Source organism: Schistocerca nitens, chromosome 2 (assembly GCF_023898315.1).
Source record: "Schistocerca nitens isolate TAMUIC-IGC-003100 chromosome 2, iqSchNite1.1, whole genome shotgun sequence".
Lineage (NCBI taxonomy): Eukaryota > Metazoa > Arthropoda > Insecta > Orthoptera > Acrididae > Schistocerca > Schistocerca nitens.
In genome coordinates, this window is record NC_064615.1 from 258,199,076 (window position 1) to 258,226,713 (window position 27,638).

Consider the following 27,638-nt stretch of genomic DNA (forward strand, 5'->3'; position numbering starts at 1 on the left):
TTGATAGCTATGCAACTTCTCTATCTGTTGGTTGACAATGTTGAAATCATTATCAGTATAGACACTCTCCCCCAGGTGCCATATGCCATCATCGGATTAACACACATTGTCTTTCCAGGAGCAAAATCTTTTTTTTCCAGCGGTGTATTTAGGACAGTATTGATAAAGACTCATAATAACTAAAAAAGTTTGTCACCAAGTTCTCCACTATGTGCTCTACAATTCTAAGTAACAACATTTGACTGAACTTCTAAGATATATTAGTAGTTTTTATAGATTAAGTTTTATTTTTAAAAAAGTGTTCTTACTGTAATTATGAGATGCTGCACTTTTCACCCAACTTTCAGTGTGATTTGTTAACTTCTGCCTATGGGCAAATCTGCTGATCCTGGATATTTGTTTTTCAGCACTATGATGCCACATATTCTACTGGTAGTAAAGAATATTCTTTTTGATCAGTGATTTACAGGATAACATAAGGCATTTTCCCAAATGCATCTGAGCGCAATAGTAAGTTTTCAACTAACAAATGCATAATCTAGCTGATGACAACTTAAAATATTCCTTAATGTGAGGATTTAATGTTTAATATCCTACTGTTGGTGACATCATTATGGGAGGCAAAAGGTATAATCAATAGTATGCCAACTGCATTGATTCATGATATGTCTGCTTAATATTTTGACTGATATATACTGCAATAGCAGAAAATCGTAATTTAGTCAATGGTGTAATTTCAAAATGTAAATAGAAGAGAGCCATACACTCAATTAAAACTATTTACTAAACATAAAAATGAATTAAGACAGCAACTCTATACTGACTTTCCCTCTCCTGCCCTTTATCACATCAGTATCTCACCTGAATTATTCTGTCTGTAAGAACTCTAAACTTTAAATTACTGTGCGCATGTGTGTGTGTGTGTGTGTGACACACGTGCACACGAGTGTGCACAAATGCGTGTGTGTGTAGATGCAGATGTGTGCATGTAAATCTAAATGTGTCTTTGTCAAAATCTTTACTATAATATTTAACACCTTATTTATGTCACAAAGGAATCTTTTAGTCTGCAACAGACTGTGTTATGATTTCTTGACCAATTGATACTATCTGCCAATCTGGTACTTGACATCAAACTTTTGCTTTCATGAAAAACAGTCTAAACAACTAACTTGCCCGGGTATTGTTCACAAAGAGCTCCTACAGTTTTAATTCCATCGGTACCTCTCTCATCCTTTTCAATTTCCATAGAAGCTTGCCCATATACCATTCTGCACCTATAGTACTGAGAAAAGGGTTATTACAGAATATGACAGTGCTGTGAAACTTTCTGATAATTAGAAGCTGTGAATGTGTTTAGGGTAATACCTGGATGCTTCAGTTACTAAGTAGATAGATGTGAGATGAGCCACTTTACAGCATAGTTTTAATCTGTTAGAATGTTTTTCATTATTTATGTGTCTGTTTATACAGCTCAATATTCCCTCATATGTGGTGGGTAGTTAACTTTCCTCATACTAGTGTTATGCACTGGCTACCTTGTTTAATCATCTGAGTGCAAATTTCTCCTGGTTTCAGGAATTGTAGAATGATTCATTCCAAATACGTAGTTCATAAGAAAAATCTCAAGTAAGCCATAGACTGAATATGTACAAATCTTACTGCAGTTGAACAATACTGTAATGATTTCCTTGGTTTTCCTCCTTTAACAGATTAACACATTTAGATGACTGAATGTTTCCTTTATTTTCCAATTTTTACATCTTACAATTAGTTTATGTACTTCAATGACAGAAAGGATCATTAGTCATTCTTGGTAATATTCTTGTTATTTCTGCGTCTGAATCATACAAGCATCTTGATACAATATTTCAAAGGACCATCTGGTCACCATCTAGAGGTGATAATTCTGTTTGATTACTCTCATCACAACTCATTCTTACTGTGCACAATGAAGATGCAGATGAAGAGGCTTGCACAAGACCAAGTAGCACGAAGAGCTGGAGCAAATTAGTCTTCATTCAATCAAAGATTTTTTTTAACATCAGATAAAATGACATTCCATATTTTTCTTATTTATGAGAGCAATCATTTGAACTATTTTTCTAGTTGCTTCCTGTTTGTTTTATTTAAAATCTGTTGAGAAACATACTTTCACTGAATTATGACAAAAGATAAACATACATATTTGTAGTTTTTAGACAATGCAGGTGCTAGACTGTAACCCATATTTTCTAGAATAGTTATCTAACTGTTTAAATTATCTGGCCTTCAGAATGTTTTGAGAAAATTCTTTATAATGTCCTTCTCCTTCATGTTACTTTCATTTCAGTGTACCCAATTTTACATTGACTCCATTTAGATATCTGTGTCAATATATTCACACTCCCCCTACTTGTTTGCTAGTGCTTCTGAAACCTTGAGTTAGTTAATTCCAAGTCGTGTAGCTCATATTCATGGTAGGCACTAAATTTTGTGATATAAAACATTGAAAGATTTGTGACTGACTACTTATTTCTTTTCAGAAATTGTTCTATGCCTAGAGAGAATTTGTTAAAGAGAAACTACTTTTAATCTACATTTTAAAATACTTTTACTGTCTCTCAGATATTTTATTTCAATGAAAAGGTTATCCAAATGTTTTATGGCTAAATATTGCTCTACAGAGAATTAGTTAAAGAGAAACTACTTTAATCTACATTTTAAAATACTTTTACAACGAAAAGGTTATCCAAAAGTTTTATGGCTGTGCCAAATATAAATTAACTAGAGGGAAGTGTACATAATTTTTCCTTCTATTACTGTGTTTCTGATATCTCTATTATTCTCAAAGTGCAATGGATAATCAATAAAAAGTTTCATGACTGAGTAAATATGGTGTGAGGCTATGGTTAATATTCCCAGTTGTTATAACAGATGCCTGCAAGATATACTTGTGCAAACTTGTAAGGGTGCAAATATTGATCCTATACTTAAAGGAACGAATCTACCCTTATGCTTCTTTGCTACAGCACAGTGGCACTGCTAATGGTGATGTCCCATAGTTCTAGAAGGGAGAGTTTGGTATCTGGAAATTGTCTGGGGTGAAGGAGTGAGTCAGTCAAGCCAAACATGCCTGCAGGACAGACTCTGTGTGCCTGTGCTTCCAGTAATCATGCATAAAACTGAAGTATTAGGTTTGTGCATAAGTTCATAGCTTTCTTGTTTTCCTTGTTGGTATTGTGGTTGCTGTTGGTTTATTTATCAATTGTCATTTTTATTTGTAATTTAGTATTGCTATTTGAGTTTACACTTTGTCATTACGTCATTTGGAGATAGTGTTTGGAACCGTGGATGTCAGAAAATGGAGTGCCAGGTGAGGAAATCGGAACATTTCTGACATAATATTCTGTTTGAGTTCAGTAGAGGAATGACAGTAGTGGAGGGAGCCAGAAAAATTTGCACTGTGTGTGGGGATAATGCCACTGGACAGAGCATGGCATGATATGGTTTTGTTGTTGAAAGGAAGATAGGTTTGACACCAGTGATTCCACATTCAGGAAGACCATCGGGGTTTGATGAAGATCATTTAAATGCATTAATCCACATCAGTGTACTTGAGAGATGTAAAATGTGATGAACTGTAATGATTTCACCATTGTGCAACATTTGCATGCAGTGGGGATGATTCAAAAATTGGGTGTATTGTTACAACATGCTCTAAGCCAAATTCAAAAAAATCGCAGATGGCCATATGCCCCCCCCCCCCCCCACACACACACACACAACTGTAGTCGAAAATTTGGCCGCCTGCGCCTTCAACCACGTGGTTACCTCTTCTTGAAGCTGTGCATCGTCATCAAAATGCTGCATAGCCAACCACTTATTCATTGCTGGGAATAAGTGGAAGTCGCTTGGTGCCAGGTCGGGACTGTACGGCGGATGAGGAAACAACTCCCACTTAAAAGTTTCGAGAACTTCACGAGTGGCATTTGCCGTGTGGGCCCGGGCGTTGTCGTGAATCAGCAAGATCTTTGAGCCCAACTTTCCCCTGCGCTTGTTTTGTATTGCTCTTCTGAGGTTGTGCAGAGTTTGGCAATACCTTTGAGAGTTTATTGTAGTGCCTCTTTCCAGGAAATCCACAAAAATCACACCTTTTCTGTCCCAAAAGACAGTCACCATCACCTTCCTTGCCGACATTGTCTACATGCATTTCTTGGGTTTTTGGGGGGAATTTGTGTCCCCACTGCATTGACTGCAATTTTGTCTCGCAGTTCACATGCTTAACCCATGTTTTGTCACCAGTAATGATGCGATTGAGTAATGAGTCACCATCTTTCTCGTAAGTGTCCAAAAACGTTAACGCTGCAGCCATTCGCTGATTTTTGTGAGTCTCTGTCAAGATTTTTTGGTATCCATCTTGCACAAAACTTGTGGTAACCAAGCTTTTCGGTAATGATTTCGTGCAACATACTTCATGAAATTTGTGGAAAACTCATAGAGAGTTCCGTTATTGTGAAATTACGGTTTTCACGGACCGCGGCATCGACTTTTTCGACAAGTTCGGCAGTCACTATGCTGGGTCTTCCACTTCGCTCTTCGTCGTGAACGTTAGTTCGACCATTTTTAAATTTTAGGACCCATTGACACACTCCACCTTCAGTGATTATGTTGTCCCCATACACTTCACAAAGCTGCTGATAGATTTCTATTGGTGTACAGTTTTTTGTAGTCAGAAACCTTATTACAGCACGCACTTCACACTTCGCGGCATTTTCAATTAACGCTGACATTTCAAACTGTCACAGTAACTTGACGGAGTACAGCACGAACCTCTCACTAGCACGGCAGGATGCCGACTGAGCGGCAGAATACCATGACACCAAATGGCCGCGCTAGCCCCGCCCCTAACGGACACAAACGAAAACGTAATGTACTTTGTGGATAGCCCTCGTACATATAGTACAGCTGCAAGAAAAGCTAAGCTTTTAAATATAAAACTGCTTGTCAAAATTTTTTTGCTGTTTTTCCTGAGGATGTGGTTAGGCAGGATCCTAAGAACACAGCTTAAATAGCAGCAGCTGAATATTTTTGAGAATCACAATTATAAATCTCACTGCTGCACACTGAACATTGCTGAATGCATAATCTGTTGAGCACTGACTTTTCCACAGAAAAACCAATTATGTGTGAAACTGCTCAAGAGCTCACCTTCGATAATTGCACTTGTTACCATCATTATTATGACACAACTAAAATAAATATGAAAACTAACCTTGAAGCTTGATCTGTTATAGCATAAGTTACCCCTTAAGATATATCAAACACAAATGTTCCAGTAAAATTTTAAATAATGGCATAAATGGCTGGCCTTCAGTGCCCAAAATGTTTCTAAGTGGCAGGTCCTCAACATGTTAAATTTTGAGTGAGAGTAAAATGCTCCATAATTTAAGAGATTCATCACACATTGTCACATGTAACACAACTCATCTTGCGTAAAAGGCAATTTACTTTAAAAGTAATGCTTCTCAAACCACCATTCACAATATTTTCCTGCGACCTGTTAGATATGTAAACAGTTGTGATGGTCCACTCATCAAAAACTGTTTGTTGTTTTGAAATATTGCATAATCTTTGTCCTAAAGCCTTCAACACATTTTGCTGTTGGCAAATGCTTGTGTATGCACTGTGCTTCATGGCTATAAATGGCACATTTTATTTACAACTAAGGTTTTATTTTTGTGTTATTCTCTTGCTTATGTTTTATTGCTGCAATATTATTCTGCAGTAGTGTGCTAAAGTAAAATTCTTTTTTAGAGCATCAGTTCTTACCAGACAAAATTAAAAAGTGAAAAGTATTAAAAAATTCCTGGGTTTTCCTTGATTTTTCTGGATGAAAAAAGTCCCACATTTTTCTTTGTTATCCTGGGGCATATATGCTCAGAAGTAATAACCAACTATAAATAAAAAAAAGTACAATTTCTATCTTTCACAAAATGAACACATTTTGCATAAGTGAGGAGTAATCCCAGAATATTTTTCTGATCCCAGAATATTATACTGTTGAATGTCAGTGAACGAGAATACGAAAATTATGTTCACTTACTGACTGCATGTCCTCAAAATTCACAGTTAGCTTCATGGCAGATGTAGCACAACCTAAATGTTTTAGCACATATATGGAATGGTGTTCTTAATTTAGGTTTTCATTAATACTCACACCAGTGAATTTTGAACTTTCACATTGTTTATTATTTTTTGATGTAAGCTACATTTATAGTAGGTGGATTATTTATGACAATACAAAACTGATGAGCTATGTTTTTTTTCAAAACTTAAATCTTGTCCATTTCTGCAAATCAGTTAATAACATACACAAACAAATAACTTACTATTTTCCCTGTGGATGCAGCTTTGATTGGATTAACAATAATGACATATCACTGGCAAAAAGGACTATTTTTTCACTTTCATTAAAATAAACTGATAGATCACTAACACAGAGCAAGGAACAGACTTCGAATCAAGATCAAACCCTGTGGGATGCCCACTGTAATTTCTCACCATGAAGTTGATATAGCATCACTGTTTATATCAATATTCCTATTGGAAGTTTGTGTATCCTGCTTCTTGAATGGGAACTCAACCACATATGTATTGACCCATGTACACCACAAAAAATGTGTAATGCAGTATTGTGAATGAATCACAGTTAGTCCAACCAATGATACACAGTCATCTAAAATTTTATTATGTAGTCAGTGAAGATGTAAACAGCTTCCTCAGTATAGAGCCCTTTTGAAATCCAATCTGCCACTGACTAAGTGTCTCATTACCGCTGAAGTGCGTGACAACCTTCGAGTACATCCTCCTGCATTCAAAAGCATGTTAATCTGTGATAAATGTTGCAGAAGAATCTTTGCTCCCAAAATCTAATGATTTGCTTCAATAATTATGTAAAGTCTACACTGCATTTCCAAAAGATTATCACCTCTGCAACACATCTTCGTACATCATATGATGATTAATATATTTGACAAGACATGTAAATCATGTTCAAAATTATACCCTTAAGAGATTTTAGATGAAAAACAAAATGTTGGTAGTAAGATTTTCAAACAGCAGTAAAATAGTACTCACCCAGTTTTCACAAAATTTGCCCACATAGCAATAAGTGTTTCTGAGACACGTGTTTCTGGTTCACCATCTTGGAAAAATGGAAATCCAAGAGAAGATATATAAAACAGGTACATGAGATCATCATGATGTGCCACACCTGCAATAAATTATGTAAAATTAACTTTTACAACTGCTAGGCTGTATAATACAACCAGTTCTTGAAACAGGTTAATTTCACTACATTTACTAGCCAATCTTCGTTTTCTTTTTCTTTTTTTTCAGTTTTTTAGGACAACAAATTTTTATAAGCTATTTCTAAATAGAGTCTTATTTTTAAGGCATTTTATAACATTTTGGCTATTGATGAATAAATAAAATTTGTTTGCTGAAATAGAAAGAAAAATAAGTGTATGATGTTAGACAATAGACTGTAATATGTAAAACTTACCATATGGTGTAGTTGTTCCTGGAATATAAAAGAAGCTATACCTGCCCTGATATGAAAATTTATAGAAGTAGACTGGGTACCTACTAATTTTTGCTATTATTTTAGCGGCCCGATCTTCACCAAAGCAAATAATGGCATCTGCATAAAGCTGCAAGAAATAATAAAAATGAAAATAAATGTGGATGACAGTTTTCTGACATGATTTGATTGTATGTTTGTGCAAATTGAAGTCAATATTACCTTTCCAAGCCCATCTAATGAAGTGTTGGTAATTGGTTGATTTTTAAGATAAAATTTTTTGAGCTCTTGGCTAATGTGATGTGACTGATTTGTTCCTCGTTCATACATGAAGGCAATTGGAGCAACAAATTCAAAATTTTCATACATGTCATTGGCTAGAGTTGCATTCATTGTTACAGCTACAAATAGTGTAAGTTTAAAAACAAGTTAAGTATAAATAATATTCCTTTACACTAGTACTATTATTAATCAGTTTTACTTTAGCTCATAGAACATATGTTTTTTCTTTTATTTTTGATACTTACACAATGCTCTCCAAGAAAATTCATCTTTAGTGAAACCTGTTAGCCATGGTACCTGAGTAAAATTTCTGTGCAACAGCTGTAAATAAGGCTCTTCAGTAAGATATCTCTCTCTCCCATCATGTAGATCAGACTCAATAACTGGGTAATATTTGAGAATTGGATCACGAGCCCATTCCTAGTTGAAAATTTTTTTGTCAATATAACCACTCTTGATAAAATGGGTAATGGAATAGGACTTCATTGCAACTTTTTTTTTGTATTGCTAAACCCTTGACACTGAAATAACACAAACCCTTAAAAGTCCAATTGATTCAGCAATGTCTCTAGCTGGTTTTGCACGGAGACATTCTGCAATCAGTTGGGATGTTGCAGTAGGACATCCAAGTAAACTGGCATGTTTCCTTGCTATTGCTATTGGATCATGGTCGATATCCCACCTGGTATCAATAGATGCACTCATTGAAATTGCTCTATGGAACAAACCTGGAAACAATGATTTAATGAGATTTACCAAATACATTTTTATAACTATTCATAAAAAATTCTAATTTCTTTTTGCAGTGCTTCCTATTGCAGAAATTGTATCTTTTATAAGAGTTTTTTTCTTTCTTGTTAGTTTTGAAACACGAAAATCTTTCAGGGTTGCTTATATAATGAGGTATTGTCATACGATATGCAATTAAATTGAGTATCAATTATTCTAGGAGCCACATTATTGATCTAAAAGTAACAGAATCAACTGCATTCACTCCTACCCCTATCTTTCTCTTACTCTCTGCTTTTAGCCTTCTTTATTGCTCTCTTCCTTCTTTCCCTTCATATTACATCTCACAGTGTCATTAACGTATAAAAAAACAAATACTGTTTCTGTTTTATTTATCAAAATAAAAAGTTTGTTTTCGGGATTACTTTATGTTACATATGTGGAAGAAAAATAGCAATTATGTGAATTTAATCACTCATTACAATGACTGCATTGATACATCTCTAACAAGATACATGAGTATATGTGAATCTTGCATAATGTGGCCCTCCTCAGGGCAGCAAATGATCTTTCTTCTCAGATTAATAAGAATGTGCACCTGACTGATGTAAATGAAATTACTCAGAGTGAATGCTTTAGATTCATTCTGCACATAGGCATTTCATGATGTAGCATGGTAAACCTGCTAGAGAACAGATTCTTACCCACCTCAGTATCATGTTGTGATGGGTTAATACAGCTAATCAAAGTTCTTCACAAGCTGACAAACTGTGGAGATATTGTCTGGACAATAATATAACATTTTGCTTGAATTACCACCTAGAATGGAGCCTTGCAGAATAGCACAAATATCAGTTTGATTGCAAATTGAGTCTTCAGTTCCACCAGTCATGTAATTTGCAAATCCACCTTCTCCATGTGAAAACTGGATTCAGCACTGTCTGTGGCACATTTCACAGTGAAATCATGCCAGAAATCGTTAATGTATGTTGTGGTGCTCTGCAAGGATATTAACTAACCCCATCATATTTTTAATTCATCTGTACACTGTGGCGATAAAGTCCGAGGACACCTCCTAATATTGTGTTGGACCTCCTTTTGCCTGGCACAGAACAGCAGCTCAATGTGGCATGGATTCAACAAGTCGTTGGACATCCCCTGCAGGAATATTGAGCCATGCTGCCTCTATAGTCGTCCATAATTGTGAAAGTACTGCTATAGCAGGATTTGTGCATGAACTGACCTCTTGGTTATGTCACATAAATGTCTGACGGGTAGCAAAATCATTTGCTCAAACTGTCAACAATGTTTTTCAAATCAATCATGACCAATTATGGGCTGGTGATAAAGCACACTGTTATCCATAACAATTCTGTTGTCGTTTGGGAACATGAAGTCCATGAATGGCTGCAAATGGTCACCAAGTTGCCAAACATAACCATTTCCGCTCAATGATCAATTCAGCTGGACCAGAGGATCCAGTCCATTCTACATAAACATAGCCAATACCATTATGGAAACACCACCAAATTGTACAGTGGCTTGTTGACAACCTGGGTCCATGATTTTGTGGGATCTGCACCACACACAATCCCTAACATTAGCTCTTACCAACTGAAATTGGGACTCATCTGACCATGCCAGTTTTTCAATTGTCTAGGGTCCAACCGATGTGGTCACGAGCCAAGAGCCATCGCCCATTAATGACAAATTTCACTGCACTGTCCTAACAAAGACAGTTGTTGAACATACCACCATCCTAGATGTTGGCCTCCACCTCAAAGATGGCTACATCAGTACCTCTGTCCAAATCAAACCTGCTAACCACCAACAATACCTCCACTTTGACAGCTGCCACTCGTTCCATACCAAGAAGTCCCTCTGTACAGGCTAGCTAACCATGGTCATCACATCTGCAATGACAAGCAGTCCCTCTCGAAATATACTGAGGATCTCACTGCAACCTTCATTGACTGTAATTATCCTCTCATTCTTGTACAATAACAAATCTCCTATGCTTTATTCTTCCAGTTTCCCACCACCTCCCAAAGTCCCACTGTCCGGCTACAGAGGAGCATTCCCTCGTAACTCAGTACCACCCAGAACTGGAGCAAATGTATTACATCCTCGCCAGGGTTTTGATTACCTCTCATCGCGCCCTGAAATGAGAGATGTCCTGCCCACTATCCTTCCCACCCCTCCCACAATGGTATTCCACCATCCACCAAACCTACAGAATATACTCCTCCATCCTTACACAACCCCTGCTCCCAAGCCTTTACCTCAAGGCTCATACCCCTGTAATAGACCTAGATCCAAGACCTGTCCCACACGTCCTCCCACCACCACCTACTCCCGTTCAGTCACTAACATCACCTATCCCATCAGATGCAGAGCTACCTGTGAAACCACTCATGTGATCTGCAAGCTAAGCTGCAACTACTGTGCTGCATTATATGCAGGCATAGCAACCAACAAGCTGTCTGTCCGCATAAATGGCCATCAACACAGTCTGGCCAAGAAACAAATGGACCACCCTGTTGCTGAACATGCTGCCATATCTTTCATTTCAGTGTCTGCTTCACAGCCTGTGCCATATGGATCCTTCCCACCAACACCAGCTTTTCTGAACTGCGCAGGTGGGAAATTTCCCTGCAATACATCCTACGTTCCCATAACCCTCCTGGCCTCAACCTTTGTTAGTCACTGTCTTCACCCATACAGCCTGTTTCCTGTTTGCATTCCAGCACTAAACAGCCATCATTCCAGCATTGCACACTGTCTTTTTATTTTATTTCTCTCCATTGCCACTACCTCCCCCCCCCCCCCCCCCAATCACCATCTCTCACCTGCCCTCTGTCTAACCTGCAGCACTACACTGTCCGCCACCTCCACCATAATATAATATCCCTCCCCCACCTCCTCCATACCCCCACCCAGTCACTACTCCCATCATGCACTGGTGCTGTTGCTCACAGTGTCGTTTCAGTTGCCTGAGACTGCAGTCATGAGTGCGAGTTGCATTTGCATGAGTGTGTCTTCTATTGTTGATGAAGGGCTTAATGGCCGAAAGCTTTAATTTTGATAGTCTTTTTGTTTTGCCTATCTGTGACTCTGTATCTCCACTATATGCTGAGTAGAAACTTTCCTTCTCATAATACTGATACTGCTGCTATCTGTTTATGGGCATGTTGCTATCCCACAACTTTTGTCACCTCAATATATTACATACCTTGACAGTCCAAGTTTCTGAGTTTCACATTTGATTCTAAGCTGATACACACAATAATTGTCAAGTTTCCAGAAAATAGTGATTATCTTGAAGTTTCTTAGTTGCAAGTGATGGAGCACACACAGAATGCATTTGCTTCAGATTGTTGAATCTCTTTGTAATCATGTGATATCTGTTTCTCTGTCCACAAAAGTCAGGGCATTGGAAGTTTAAAGAAATGACTGAGTGGATGCAGTGGGCAAAGGGTCTGAAAAGGGCATACTCTGGGAGGCCTTGTTGGCTGGACACTTACTTGTGACAGTCTTTTTGTTGTGCCTATCTGCGACTCTGCACCTCTGCTATATGGTGAGTAGCAATATTCCTTTTCATAATATTGATCATGCCTTAATCACACAATGGGAAATCGAGAATGGAATAACAACATTATGGAAAGGATAGAATGCTATTAACGACATAGATAAAGCATTGAGTCACAGACAGGCACAAACAAAAAGAATACTAAAAAGGAAAAAGAATACTAAAAATACTTAAGGGTCATGTATTAGTAGGATAATTAGTGGTTACATGCCATGTATTACAAACTGTGTTTGGTGAAGCCAGTGACCCTGTAGTATTAACTTCTTCTGAGTTACTCATGCAGAAGTAAGTATTTTTACAACAACTCTTGAATGGGGCACCATCTTTTGACATATGAATTCCCAACAAAAAGTGATGTATGTAGTTTACTTAAATCAGCACACCATAATCTGACAGAGAATGTAAGTGTCTAGTTAAATGATGAGAAAGCCGTCCACAGCTGCTGTGAATATCAACTGAAATGCACATCTGTGACCACACACTTTATTTGTCTGTACATTATACATTTTGGAGAACTATACTTCTGTCATCATATAGATTCACTTAAAATTAACACAACACACATGCTGAGTTTTGTGTGTACAGTTTGGTGGTCACATGCTGCTTTTCAGAACTGTATTCCTTATAGTGTCGTATTTTTCAGTCTTTTTCTAAATAAGTAGGAGTATGAACAATGCAACTAGTTACAGATATTTGTGCACTTCAATTGCTGTATACAAAGATAGGAATATTTGGTCCATTTCTTTTCGTGGTTCTACGCAAATGTGTGTAAAATATTTTTAATCTTTGAAAAATTTTGTACTATTCTTAAGAGTATCTCCTTTTGTTAACACTGTAATTTATTTTATCATTATTTTCTAATATTTTATTGTTTAATTTACATGTTGTAGGCCTACATTTTTATTAATATACATATATGAATATTAAATACCTATGCTGTCATATGCATCAAAAGCACCAAGAGCACCAACATCACTAAAAATAGGTAGCTGAAGTTGTAAATCATTGTGGTTGCTTAAAGAATTTGTTTGGTATCAATATTGTTCTCATAATTGACATTTTTATTGCTTCTCTTTTTGTATCACCTTAGCAATCACTGTGCTGTTATCTGGCTCAAAAACATCCTAACTTAGTGTAAGCTTTTCTTTTGTCCTCTGTGGCTGTTTATCTTCTGTGCCGAGATTATTAGCTACTTTCAGCTGTAATTATTTTCATCTTTCTTACAGAGCTGCTACTATTTACATTGGTATGCAGATAACATATCTGCTTCTACTATGTTTAAATAACTAATCAGTTGTCATAAAGGTACTATTGTAAGAAGAAAAACATGCAGCTGGAAAAGGAATGCAGTTTGTATGCTGATGAAAATGGAGGATACTGGAGAAGACAAGAGATTAGTAAAGTAAATGATTAGTATTAGTAATATAACGAACAGAGAGCATGGAGTAGCAAACATACTACACTCCTTATAGTCTGTAATATTACAGGAGAATGTTCTTGTGTTTGAGATCTATAAGTTACACCTTTATGGAAGATAATTTTCATTCTAGTATATAACATACAAACCTTTTGTCATGGGTGATAACATATGCAGAAATACGCTAGCTCCTCCAACACTGTAGCCTCCAATTGTTACACTTGAAGGATTTCCACCGAATGAATGAATATTTTTATTTATCCAGCGCAATACTGCTACTTGATCCTTCATTGCATAATTCCCCTCCAAAACACCATCACCAGTGCTTATAAGGCCTACAAAAATATGAATGAAATCCAAGAAAAATTAATGAAAACACATAACACAAATATCAAAATATAAAATTAATATGAATTTTAAAATTAATGTTATCTGTACCTGAAAAAGAAGAGCTGTTTCTATTAGACACACATATTTAAAATAACAAAGGCTGAATTTTTTATGTTTGGCTTTTTTGAGTGTTCTTCCACTATGACAAAGGAGCTGATTGGAAATAGGAAAAGATAAAACTTTTATATTCTGGAAGGAGGGAAAAATAGCTCAAAATCCTGAAAACCAAAGATCAGGACTACATTTTATAGTTTAGCTGTTCAGTGTTGTGACATTACAAGCTATAAGCTTTGTGGTTGGAAAGGGTGGGTTTTCCAGGGAGAAATGAAGGGGCTGCTCAGATGCTCAGATACCTGTATGCAGGATGTGACAATGTGTGTCTGAGAGTTGCTGAGAGAGGTGCATGTGCTGGATGAGTTGTGAATTGATCACATATGTTCACAAAACTTTCAGCATCATCAGAGGAACGTGTTACTTGAACTTCTACACGCAGTTTATTATTGTACAACTGTTGTGTGAGTACTGAGTACTTAGGCTGATCTATCAGTCACAAACTAATTTTATGTGCAGAATAAATGGTGGGTTTTTACTTAAAAACTTTGTATCAGCCTATGTTATTTGACAGATGTCCTGAACTACAACTGTTTCATCTTTATTGTATTATTGATTTTTGATAAAATTGTCAGACTTTATACAAGGATATATGTTAAAACCTGTTAATGTAACAGATCAAGATGTACTACTAAAGAATGCAATACACAACTTTAGTAATCATATTAACCGTTTACTGTGTACACAAATGAGTACTACTACAACTTTTATTTTTCACTAAAGCTGATTACTAATCACAATGTTACTTGCATGCATAATCAACCTAACTTTTACTTAATTATGTAAAACATACGATTTTTTCCATACATGCTGTTACATTCCTAGTATTTTCCTAGGTCCAAATAGACACAAAAATGTGACATGGCTCCGTATGGTGTAAAGTTATGATACAAATATTAGTAACAATCTGGTGAAAATAATTATATGTTCCATTAAAATCTGTTAATTTATGATTGTTAGAAACACGTGCATTGTGAAATTGAAGCTGATATTTTGTACATACTTAATTATGGCCAGAAAAATGTGTGTTTATATTTTATTAAGTTTGCATTGGTGCATTTCAATAACTCTGTAATCAGTCTCTGTACTTAAAATTCAGTTAACATATGACTGACAATAACACTCGTAAAGGTTTTTATTGTTAAGAATATACTCTGGTGGCTGCAACCACCAAACCACTGCAGTTGTAGTTCTCATGAGTGCGTGAATTTATGTCAGTAATCATATGCCAAAGTTTTGTGAAAATTCAACCAAGGACGTGCAAACATCTTTAAATGGAGTATGTAATTAGATTCACTGTATACATGTTTGAACCTCATCAAAGAATACAACTCAATAAAATTGAATGCTCCACAACACACTAAGACCTCCAACCTAAGAGTTATGTTGGAGTGTAGACAACTCACAAAGTTTTAAAATGTATACTACACTCAATCCATCATGAATTAAAATTACTGCAGCCCTCTCACTGAAATATAATATATACTCAGTTAAAATGTGGTGTATTGAAAACTCCAGGTGGATTCTCTCACCTGGAGTAGAAATCCCTGGTAAGATGACAATGAGCTACACAGAGGTAGTTCAATGTCACTCCAGCCTGTCTCTGTGACTGTAGCTTAATTTACACCACTTAAAGCCACTCTTCATCTCAATGTGTTACAACCCTCTGACAAAACAGTAAAGAAACAACTCATAGGACACTGCATATTTTTCTGCATTGTGCCCCTGGTGAGCTGCTATTTCAGCTTCCTCTTATCTCTGGATTCTGACTTGCCCTGTTGGTGTCCAGCAGAATACTGACTAGTCAAGCAGTTGGAAATGGGATCCATGAATATGTGAATACTTTTCTTGACACAAATGTGTCTTTGTTTTTGCCCTTATCTTAACTGCTCATGGGTCCCTCTCAACATGGCATTTGACTGATCTGCCCTCCCTCATTAACATTCCCCAATCTATCCCTCTCTCCTACCGAAGAGGAACTAATAGTAGCCGAAGATATGATAGTCTCATCACTTTTACATGCATATGTATGAGGTGTGGCTAGAAAAAAACCGGACTAGTACTGGTGAAACAATAAAACGAATGCAATAAGGCTGAAAGTCGTGTGGCCTGTCACATGACTCTCGCTCCGCCTACTGCTCGAGTTTCATCTGCCTCCTGCACTCAGTCTGCCCGTGGCGTCTGTTTTAAGTAGTTGACGTTTTGTCTGTGCGTCGGAAAATGTTGAGTGTACAGAAAGAACAGCGTGTTAACATCAAATTTTGTTTCAAACTAGGAAAATCTGCAAGTGAAACGTTTGTAATGTTACAACAAGTGTACGGCGATGATTGTTTATCGCGAACACAAGTGTTTGAGTGGTTTAAACGATTTAAAGATGGCCGCGAAGACACCAGTGATGACACTCGCACTGGCAGACCATTGTCAGCAAAAACTGATGCAAACATTGAAAAAATCGGTAAACTTGTTCGACACTTTCCTTGTCAACTCCTGTTAACTCAGACACTGCTCTGATTGTTAAACGGCGATCTTGTCGAACAAGTTTACCGATTTTTTCAATGTTTGCATCAGTTTTTGCTGACAATGGTCTGCCAGTGCGAGTGTCATCACTGGTGTCTTCGCGGCCATCTTTAAATCGTTTAAACCACTCAAACACTTGTGTTCGCGATAAACAATCATCGCTGTACACTTGTTGTAACATTACAAACGTTTCACTTGCAGATTTTCCTAGTTTGAAACAAAATTTGATGTTAACGTGCTGTTCTTTCTGTACACTCAACATTTTCCGATGCACAGACAAAACGTCAACTACTTAAAACAGACGCCACGAGCAAACTGAGTGCAGGAGGCAGATGAAACTCGAGCAGTAGGCGGAGCGAGAGTCACGTGACAGGCCACGCGACTTTCAGCCTTATTGCATTCGTTTTATTGTTTCACCAGTACTAGTCCGGTTTTTTTCTAGCCACACCTCTTATCTGTTGGCACAACTAAACTTGTTGTCTCCTGAAGATGAGTACTGCACAGTAATTCAACATTACTATGTTTCAAGTAAAGGTCATGATGGAGTAATTTGATCAAATGAGAACAAATGGAATTGAGCAACTATTCTAGAGTTGCTATGCATACTACGAGGGTCACTCCAAAAGAAATGCACACTATTTTTGTAAAAATACAGTTTTCATTCTCCATGTGTGAAAGTTTTACAGTGTGTAGATACAACCTTCCCGCTTGTTTTCAAATTTAGTTCAACCTGTTCCTGTGAGTGGCGCCATCACAGAAGCAATGTGCTGTCATAGAATTCCTGTGCTGTGAAAACGAGACAGTGGGAAACATCCACAAGAAGTTGAAAAAGGCATAGGGAGATGCTGCTGTCAATCGCAGTACAGTTAGTCGGCGGGCAAGCAGATTACGTGATGAAAGCGGGCATGGCAATATTGAGGATTGTTCTCACAGCAGCAGGCCTTGTACTGCACACACTCCAGACAATCTGCAGACAGTTAACAAATTGGTGACTGCTGACAGACACATCACAGTAAACAAATTGTCATGCTACATTGGGATAGGGGAAGGAAGTGTTTGCAGAATACTGAAAGTGTTGGCGTTAAAAAAGGTTTGTACCAGGTGGGTTCCCAGGATGTTGACAGTGGCTCACAAAGAAACAAGAAAAACGGTATGCAGGGAACTTTTGGAACAGTACGAGAATGGTGGAGATGAATTTCTTGGAAGAATTGTGACAGGTGATGAAACATGGCACCATCATTTTTCACCAGAGATGAAAAGGCAATCAATGGAGTGGCATATGGCTACAGTGTTTTTCGATTCCGAAGGACTCTTGCTTGTGGACATCATGCCAAGTGGAACCACCATAAATTCTGATGCATATGTGACGACACTGAAGAAACTTCAAGCTCGTATGAGTCGTGTTTAACCACATCGGCAAAAGCAGGATGTTTTGCTGTTGCACGACAGTGCATGGCCACATGTCAGTCAAAAAACCATGGAAGCGATCACAAAACCCAGATGGGCAACACTGAAACACCCGCCTTACAGTCCTGACCTGGTTCCATGTGACTATTATCTCTTTGGGAAACTGACAGACTCTCTTTGTGGAGCAAGGTTTGATGATGATGACTCCCTTGTGCACACTGCCAAACAGTGGCTCCAACAGGTTGATCCAGAATTTTACTGTGCGCTGGTTCCAAGATGGCGTAAGGCAGTTGAGAGGGATGGAAATTATGTGGAGAAATGAAAATATTGTTCCTAAAGGATGTATCTACACACTGTACAACTTTCAAAAATGTAGAATAAAAGATGGATTTTAAAATAGTGTGCATTTCTTTTGGAGTGACCCTTGTAAAATGTCATGATGTAGATCTTATTCTCTACCATATTATTACTCTTTGTTTCTTACCCAGAGTTTGTTCATTAACTTATTGTGCTACAGTATGTTTCAGTTATAAAAGAAACTTACCTAAAGCACCAAGTCTATAATTTGCTGTAACTAGCACAATATCCTGATCCATAAAGTATTGTGGTCCAAGGAAACTGCTAATGGCAGTAAACTGGTACCATCCACCAGGATGAATAAAGAACAGAACAGGCCTGTTTGGATGTTTGTGCCCTTTTTGAGGCAGCTGAAAAAGAAGTCATTTAGCATGTATTTCTAAATATTTCAATGATCTGAAAATTGAATATGTCAGTTTCATGTGCATTGTCATTGTTGTTCCAGCTTTGGAGTATAATCACACTTTTATATTTTGTTTTGAATTAAGAATGATTTGTCTATTCGTCTTATATTCATTTATTCATTCATCCTGTTCTGCATATGACACATGAAGCATAACCTTCTGGTATCTGGAAGAAGTCATTAAACTGAAAGGTAATACATTGTAAAGAGAAATCTGCTTACTGCTTTGTAGCTGCTGTTATCTGCTACTGCTGGTATGGTAGTTAAAGGAGTGCCATATATGTACAAACAGTGTAGTACATGACTGTATATTATTATATACTTGATTGTGCTAATCATGTAGTGTCACCAAACAACTACTGTAATAATACATTAATTATGTTACCCCTGACTGGTTCTATATCATATGTACAAACAAGTTATTAACAATGATTTACTAGCCCTAATAAAATAAATAAATAAGAGAGTACAGGGTAACTGTGAAGGATACAAGTCATGCTGTGTGACTACTGTAAATGCCCATTTACAATGAGCTTTGTTAATTGCCATGCTGCTAGCAAAAGTTTAATCCACCTTGTCAGGCAGTTACTCAAAGAAGTATTCAAAACTAATATGAACACAGTGTTAATGAGTAAAAGTTTTGAGAATGAGTCCTTTGTTCTGTAGGGGAGTATGCTGTTATGGAAATTTGCTGACAGATTAAATATGTGCTGGAACTGGGACTTTAACTCAGTATCTTGTCTTTTGCATGCTATGTCCACAAGAGATACAGTGCCATGGTTAACTCACAGCCAAGCACACAGTTTTAATCTTCCAGGAAGTTTCAAGTAGAACTGCTCATAACATAAATAAGATGAACTAAAACAGCGACATTTAAATATTCAGTTTTTATTAATGCCAATTCTCAACACAGGTACTTCTCATATCCAAAGAGAATACATAAGAATTTGATCTCTGACCACTAAACCAAACTCAATGTCTATTTTAAAAATGTAAATGAACACAAACAGCATTTCTTTGACTGTTCTAGCTGAAAACATTTACTGAGATCTGAAACAATGAGCAAAATCAGAGTAAGAAACGGAGAGACAGTAAGGAAAACGGGAGAAGTAGTATTGTAAAGATGTGGATCAGTTTCTGTGAAACTCAACAGCTACAGTAAAATCTATGGGAGAAACATATCAACCATTGAAATAGAAACTGGTGTAAGACAGTGAAACAGTTTACCTGCTTTACTTTGTAACTGTGTACTAGATAAAACTGCTATAATGCAGAGTTCAGAACCAGCAAATAACAAAATTAATCTTATCATTCTAAGACGAAAGCCATTAGTAAGTAACAAAATTAATCTTATCATTCTAAGAAGAAAACCAAATGGCAGTAATGTAACTGTCTGGCTTGTGAAGCATGGTGAATAACGCCTAGCACACCACTGTGAACTTCATTAGTGATCTCATGCCATTCACATAATATTTGAAAGTACTATCTTCTCCATGACTATTTGCATGTCTTGTACCAGACATTGAATTCTGCATATTATTTTTCATACTACTCAGATTCCAGGTAACTAGTATTTGAATTAATGTATACATTATATGAAAGCATTTAAAAAAGTCAATAGTGATCATTTGGGGGTCATACTAGAGCTCATACAAATGAAAAATAGCTTGTGCAGACATTTATAAATAGTCATTTCTGGAATGAAATATGTTAATAAGGAAAATTATTTAAATGTATTGCAAGGGTTCAGTACATCCACAATACTTTTAAGTTTTAGATTATCGTAAGTTGAAAGATTCTCAGTTTGGCAGTATACATCAGTGTTATCTAGATCAAAAGTTACTTGTTTTTCAACACCTCTACTTTTAGACCAATGTAGTCTGTAAAGCATTTTTGCAGGAAGTAGATTCCACTACTGAGCTGCAAATCTGGAAATTCTCCAAAATAACCATTTATGCCTCTTCAAGCAATTCAAATTTCTTTATTCATAGCAATAGATGAAAGTTGCAGACTATCATAAAGCAATGAATGGGGAACATGTTACAAAAATGTGCACTACAAATCCTGATAACACTACTTTGTGAGTAGGAGCATGATCCTCAAATGGTTCAAATGGATCTGAGCACTATGGGACTTAACATCTGAGGTCATCAGTCCCATAGACTTAGAACTACTTAAACCTAACTAACCTAAGGACATCATACACATCCATGCTTGAGACAGGATTCGAACCTGCGACCGTAGCAGCAGCGCGGTTCCGGACTGAAGTGCCTAGAACCGCTTGGCCACACCAGCCGGCTACCAGTGTCAAACATAGGCCTTAATTCGAGGAAGAAATTTCTGAGAGTGTACGTTTGGAGCACAGCATTGTATGGTAGTGAATCATTCACTGTGGGAAAACCGTAACAAAAAACAATCAATTTGCTTGAGATGTTGAGCTACAGAAGTGTGTTGAAAACTAGGAGCTGATAAGATAAGGAATGAGGAGTTTCTCCGTAGAATCGGTGAGGATAAGATGTATGTGGCCATCTTCTATGACCATTGCAGAAAACTCGTTCACTGTTGGCATAAGCATATTCAATTGTCTGGTGATTATGGGGAAAAGTGAACATTGCCAATTAATTAGCACAATCTAACAATAATTATATCTGCAATTCATTTGTTGAAATATATCCACCAAAAACCTCATGTTACAAATATGGGGAAATTACTTTGCATTCCATGCTCATAACTTCGATAGATGCACAGTATGTTCTTAGAAGGAGTAGGTTCTGTAATTGAAATAGGATGATTCAATTTTGTTGATGGCACACATTGCAGAAATGTAAAACAAGAAATAAGAAGAAAGATCACGACAAAATTTTCAAAACCAAGACAGTATGAAAATGTGGTATGGATTCTAACAAAGAAGAAAGAAAAAAGAAATTTACAGACAACAGAATTGAAATTTTAAGAATTGGTACACAAGAATGACATGAAGAGGAATGTAAAAAGAATAACAAAATTACAGATTTAAAGTATAAGTTTATAAGTATACAGTCACAATATTATGAGAAGGTAAGTTGCTACTCACCATATAGCGGAGATGCTGAGTCGCAGATAGCCTACATCGACAAAATACACACACACACACACACATTGTTTCATTGTTTAAGTATACAGTCACTCACTCACACACGATTTTTCATAAATCCCACCACAAAGGAGAGCCTTCAAGGTTATGGGATGAGTAAAACTACACATGAATTGAATGAAGAACTGATTGCACACCACTGTTGCAGCATACACAAATGCTGTTCTTACTTATGATTATGACAGTTAATTCTAAACTATTTTATTAGTCTATAAATATTACATGAAAATCAATTGCTTTGAAAAAAGCCACTGCTGTTCCTCTTACACTCTTACGATGTTTTTTATTTAATACTTCACACTAAGCTTCTACATGGCTTTATACAGTACACTATTAGATGTCTATATTCGTGTTAAGTCAAAAACTGTTAAATATGAACATAGATATTACATGGAACTTACGCCTCTCATGAGTAAAATACTGTCTTATTTACAGAAAGTGTGGTTTGTTTATTTAGTTTTGAGTGTTCAAGCATTCAAATAGTTTTGAACCACAACATGAAACTTCATTCTGAAGTCTAGACAAGGATGCATACTCTAGATGGAAATTATTTTTGCTTTTTCTACTGCATAAAAATAAAATTATATAAAATGTCTACTGTATAAAACACATACCAAGAAAATATTCTTAGTATTATATGAAGCAGGTGTTGAGATCAGAGTCAATATCACATGATCTCCTTGAGCAATGCATATATCGGCTCAGGTAGTCATATTTCATTTCTGAGTAATGTTGTTAAGTACCCAAGTGCAACAGCCTGACAGTCTCCCTCCAGCTCAGTCTCCAGTGTTGGATGAGGCTACACATCAAACACCATTTAGTACCTTGTAACTGACATGGCTGCTTTACTTTTTGCTTTGGAGATGCTTTTTGGTCATTATATTTTTCTGATGACAATTTGTGATTTGTACTGCTTTCTAATTCAGGTATTATTGCCTTTATCAAATCAATACATCACTCTGAATACTGCATGTGGTAGGCACTGAAATGCAGCACACCAGAATAGCTCCACTCACTATAATCACACTCCATAAATAAACATATTTTTTTCCTTTTTTTGTTTTCTACATGTAGGCCCACAGTGAATATACAAAATCTCCCAATCCTTACAGCTGTATTTTTCAAAACTTTATTATTTAGTGTAAAATTTACAGTCTGCTGGTTACAGTAGTGCAAATATTTCATGTAGAAACACTGTACTGAGCTAATGAGTTTATGTATTCTGTACAGAAATGTAATAACTTTATATTTCAACATTTTGTAATATCTGTCCTCCAGGCATCTTTAAACAGGCATCATAGTGTACAGTGCCATAGTCAGTCTGAAGCTGGCAGTCAAGAAGTAGAAACACTATGTGATATTTCATGTTAGTCACTATTATCTCCACGTCAGTTGGAGATGAGCCTTCAAACAATGGACATACCATGTCAGTCAGTGCACAGCAGTAAGCATGTGAAGTTCTGTATCAATCAGCACACAGTATTTTCAAGTGATCTCCAGGTATAATTATTGATTATTGGCACCTGATGTAAAGCTGGGTTTGTCACAGGCATGAATTACTTGCATATGCAACCCCCGTCAGTAGCATTACATGCAAGTCGAAATTTCCACACGTGGAAACTGGTAACACTGCTTACGTGACTTTCAAAATGATGATTGGTGAAGTTATCTGTACCGCAGTTAATATGTTTGCACAACTTTTTGCTGAACAGCTGGTAGTGATGTTGACTGGGGGAAAAAAAACACACCCATCAATGTTGTGTATGGAAATTATGGGTATCTTGAAAGAATTCTTTGGGGACATTCAGTACACTAAAAATTGATATATCTGCCAAGAATGAAGGTAAATTCAAAAATTATTTTTAAATGGGTAACTTATATTCTGAATTCCTTATGTTTTTGGGTGGGGTCCGCCTATAGCAAAACACATGTCTGAGACAACTAACAAAATTATGTTTTGCTAAAGGCAGACCCCACCCAAAAACATATGTTATTGTTAAAGCAAACACAGACACAAGAGCTTCAACTTCAAGATGATTATTCTGAATTCTTTTTGAGAGCCATGTGTTTCACTCTATATGAAAGTCTAACACACCTGTGTGAGATGCTTTTTGTTTTGGATCTGATAGGACACGAGTGCTGTAAATATGATGTTTCCTCTCCCTGTTACAGTACTCGAGTGAAATTTGTGACTGGATTGTGGACTTTGTGGTAGTGAGGACACAGCAAGTTCCCCTGGATGTAGAGTCATTGTCAGATGTAGAAGTAACTTTGTGTGTGCCCGAGGGAAGTGTGTTGGAACCCTTGCTGTTCATGTTGTATATTAATGACCTTGCAGATAATATTAATAGTAAACTCAGGCCTTTTGCAGATGATGCAGTTATCTATAATGAAGTTCTTTCTGATGGAAACTGCATAAATATTCAATCCAATCTTGATAAGATTTCAACAGGGTGGAGAGATTGGCAACTTGCTCTGAATGTTCAGAAATGTAAAATTGTGCACTTCACAAAACAAAACAAAAGTAGTATCCTATGACTATAATATCAATGACTCACTGGGTGTAATACTTTGTAGTGGGACAGGTGCTAGATAGGTCTAACAGGGGATATTGAACATATGCAGAGAAGGGCAGCATGAATGGTCACAGGTTTGTTTAATCCATGGGAGAGAGTCACAGAGATACTGAAGGAATTGAAATGGCAAACTCTTGAAGATGGACGTAAAATATCCCACAAAAGTCTATTGACAAAGTTTCAAGTACCATCTTTAAATGATTACTCTAGTGAATACTACAACCCCCTATGTATTGCTCACACAGGAACCTTGAGGATAAGATTAGAATAATTACTGCATACACAGAGGCATTCAAATGATAATTCTTCCTGCACTCCATACTGAATGGAACAGGAAGAAACCATAACAACTGGTACAATGGGATGTACCCTCTGCCATATACCTCATGGTGGTTTGCAGGTATAGATGTAGATGTAGATAATTTCTTACTGTACAAAATACTTTTTTTGAGCTTAGCTACATTAGTACACAATATTATGACTTAGGACAGTACTGAATGAAATTTTGCCAACAATCATGCATACAGGTCAACGTAATAAGAGAGATTTCTCAATGCAAATCAGATAGAATTTGGTTTTTTTTATTAATTTATCCATCATATGTTGTCTGCCTCCATAGCTGAGCAGCCGGGGTGGGTGATTGTCATGTCGAGGACCTGGTTTTTAATTGCCAGTAGAGGTCAAGTGAGGAGCTACTTGACTGATCAGTAGTGCCTAAAAGGTCAAGAAACCTGACTGACTGGGAGAGTTGTGTGCTGATTATGTGCCCTTCCATACTGCATTCAGTGACGCCATTGGCAAAGGATGACATGGCAGTTGGTCAGGTCTGAATGGTCCATCTAGGGCCTGAATACTGAAGTTTATCTTACTTTTATCTTATCCACATGCTGGTGGCACCTCAATTTGTTATTTGTCTAGATAACTAAAAAATTTATCAGTCTTTATTTGTCATACCAGTAAGTCATTTTATTTGTTTGTAACTGCACATTTTGAGGTTTTCCTCTGACAATACTCAACAGTACCAGTTTCTTTACCCCCTGTGCCCTGCTCATCACTGTTGATGTTGCTTCCCTCAACACTACAGTTTGGTGACAAGAAGTTGACTCATTTTAGTGATGTGAAGCAAAGAAAGCAGGCACTAGTTGGAAGTGCTGCCTATGTTTCTGCCTGTGTCACCATTGCTTTCATGTAAGCACAAAAACAAGTAATGGTACCAGAAATATGATAAGGGGGCAGTAATACATTAAACTTAGCTTTCGTCTCCTTTTGTCAGTCCTAATATGGAGGCAGGTGGACATCCTGCAATTCTCGATAGCCACCTAACACTGGCCAAAGGGTAACATTACCAATGCCCATGGCTTTTCTACTACTGGACAAAACCTTTCCCAACACCTGATTGATTTTCAACCTAAAGTCTCCTTCCTGGTCACCATGATCAGCTATATTCTCACCCACAATTACTTCTCCTGCAAAAGCATCACATACAAACAAATCCATGGTGCAGCACTGAACATCCGCATGGTGCTATCCTATGTCAACCTATTCATGATTCATCGAATGGAATCCTTCCTAACCACTCACATCCATTATCTCTCACCTGGTTCATAGTCACTGATGATATCTTCATGTTATGAACCAAGGGTGAGGACACTATCCACATTCACCCAGAATGTCAACATCTTCTCTACTGTTCATTTTACCTGATCCTCCTAATCCAACAAGCCACTTTCTTTAATGCTGAACTTCCCATGCACTGAAGGATGGCTACATCAGTGCATCTCTTCACATCAAACCTATCAATTGTGATCGGTATGTCCAAACCTGTCAGTTACCATCAAAACCTCCACTTTGACAGCTTTCCCTGAAAGAATTTTGTTACCGTCATTTTCAAAGGTAATGTCACATAAAATGCCAACTGGGTAAATGTTGAATCTTCCTGGAAGATTAAAATTGTGTGCCAGACTGAGACTCAAACTCAGAACCTTTACCTTTTGCAGGCAAGTGCTCTACGAACTGAGCTACCCAGGCATGACTCATGAGCCGTCATCACTGCTTTACTTCGACCAGTAACTTGTCTCCTAGGAGTTAGGAGATGAGGTACTAGAGGAAGTAAAGCTGTGAGGATGGGTCATGAGTTGTGCTTGTGTAGCACAGTTGGTAGAGCACTTGCCCATGGGATGCAAAGGTCCCAAGTTTGAGTCTTGGTCCAGCACAGAGTTTTAATCTGGCAACGAGTTTCATGTCAGTACACACTCCTCTGCAGAGAGAAAATTTCATTCTGGGTAAATGTTCATATTCAGTTTTACCAGAACTTAGATTGTGAGATCATATTTTGCTTTCTCTGAAGAGAATCTGTTACAGAAGCTGAAATGAGTAGTTAAAAGGTTTTGTCAGAGAACTGGGGCAATATTCTATTCTAATATACTTTCTCTAAAAGTTCCAAGTTGCGGGAAGAAGGAGATGAATTTATAGCTAGAGATCACTTGCTGATCTCAACTCTTATAAATGTCCATTACAACTGGATATTTCAGTCTTTCATGAAAGGCATATTGACTCATCAGTCGATTACAAAGTACAGTCAAGTTTAGTGATTTCAATACTTTGGCTGAAATGTCACCATAGCAAGAGGAGTTTCTGCTTTTCAATGGTTTAATCATTTCTCTGATCTCTCTGACAGTTAATCTAGAAAATCCAATTTTTACTGGTGGAAATTACACACTGTTCTGTACAACAAAACAGATAAATTGTTTACATACATTGGTTTACTTTCACCTTGTACAAAAAGTTTTGTGATAACAAAGGAGAATATGAAAACATGAAATCCATCAATAAGAAGTAGAAGTCTCAACATCCCAGACAGTATAGTAAATACTGGGGTAATACAGGAGAAAGAAAGAGAAAAAAAGAAAGAAGATGATGATGATGGAGACCATCCTCACAGAACTATGAAAGTGAGAATTTTCCCTCTAGCACATCATTCTGTATTACCAGTCTGTTAGTCCCTCTCATATACCCTATGTCCATTAGTACTCTCCTGGCCCAGATCAACATTTATTTCTGTACTTACCAGTCTCTTCTTAATTTTATTTAATCTTGATTAATCTATTTTCTTCATCTTGCTCTCCATTTGTTCTATGCCAATGTTTTCTTCTTATGAAAACAC

General features: G+C 37.0%; 1 protein-coding gene across 2 annotated transcripts in view; it reads right to left on the bottom strand.

Annotated features, from left to right (window-relative positions):
* LOC126234343 (esterase E4-like) overlaps positions 1 to 27,638 on the bottom strand; it is an 80,841-nt gene that overhangs the window by 15,495 nt on the left and 37,708 nt on the right. For both annotated transcript variants that reach the window (XM_049943029.1, XM_049943028.1), the window contains 7 exons: positions 18,551 to 18,713; positions 13,731 to 13,916; positions 8,384 to 8,574; positions 8,092 to 8,266; positions 7,787 to 7,965; positions 7,547 to 7,694; positions 7,120 to 7,255 (listed from right to left, as the gene is read on the bottom strand). In XM_049943029.1, the coding sequence (XP_049798986.1) occupies positions 7,120 to 7,255; positions 7,547 to 7,694; positions 7,787 to 7,965; positions 8,092 to 8,266; positions 8,384 to 8,574; positions 13,731 to 13,916; positions 18,551 to 18,713 (1,178 nt within the window). The remainder of the gene's footprint in view (positions 1 to 7,119; positions 7,256 to 7,546; positions 7,695 to 7,786; positions 7,966 to 8,091; positions 8,267 to 8,383; positions 8,575 to 13,730; positions 13,917 to 18,550; positions 18,714 to 27,638) is intronic.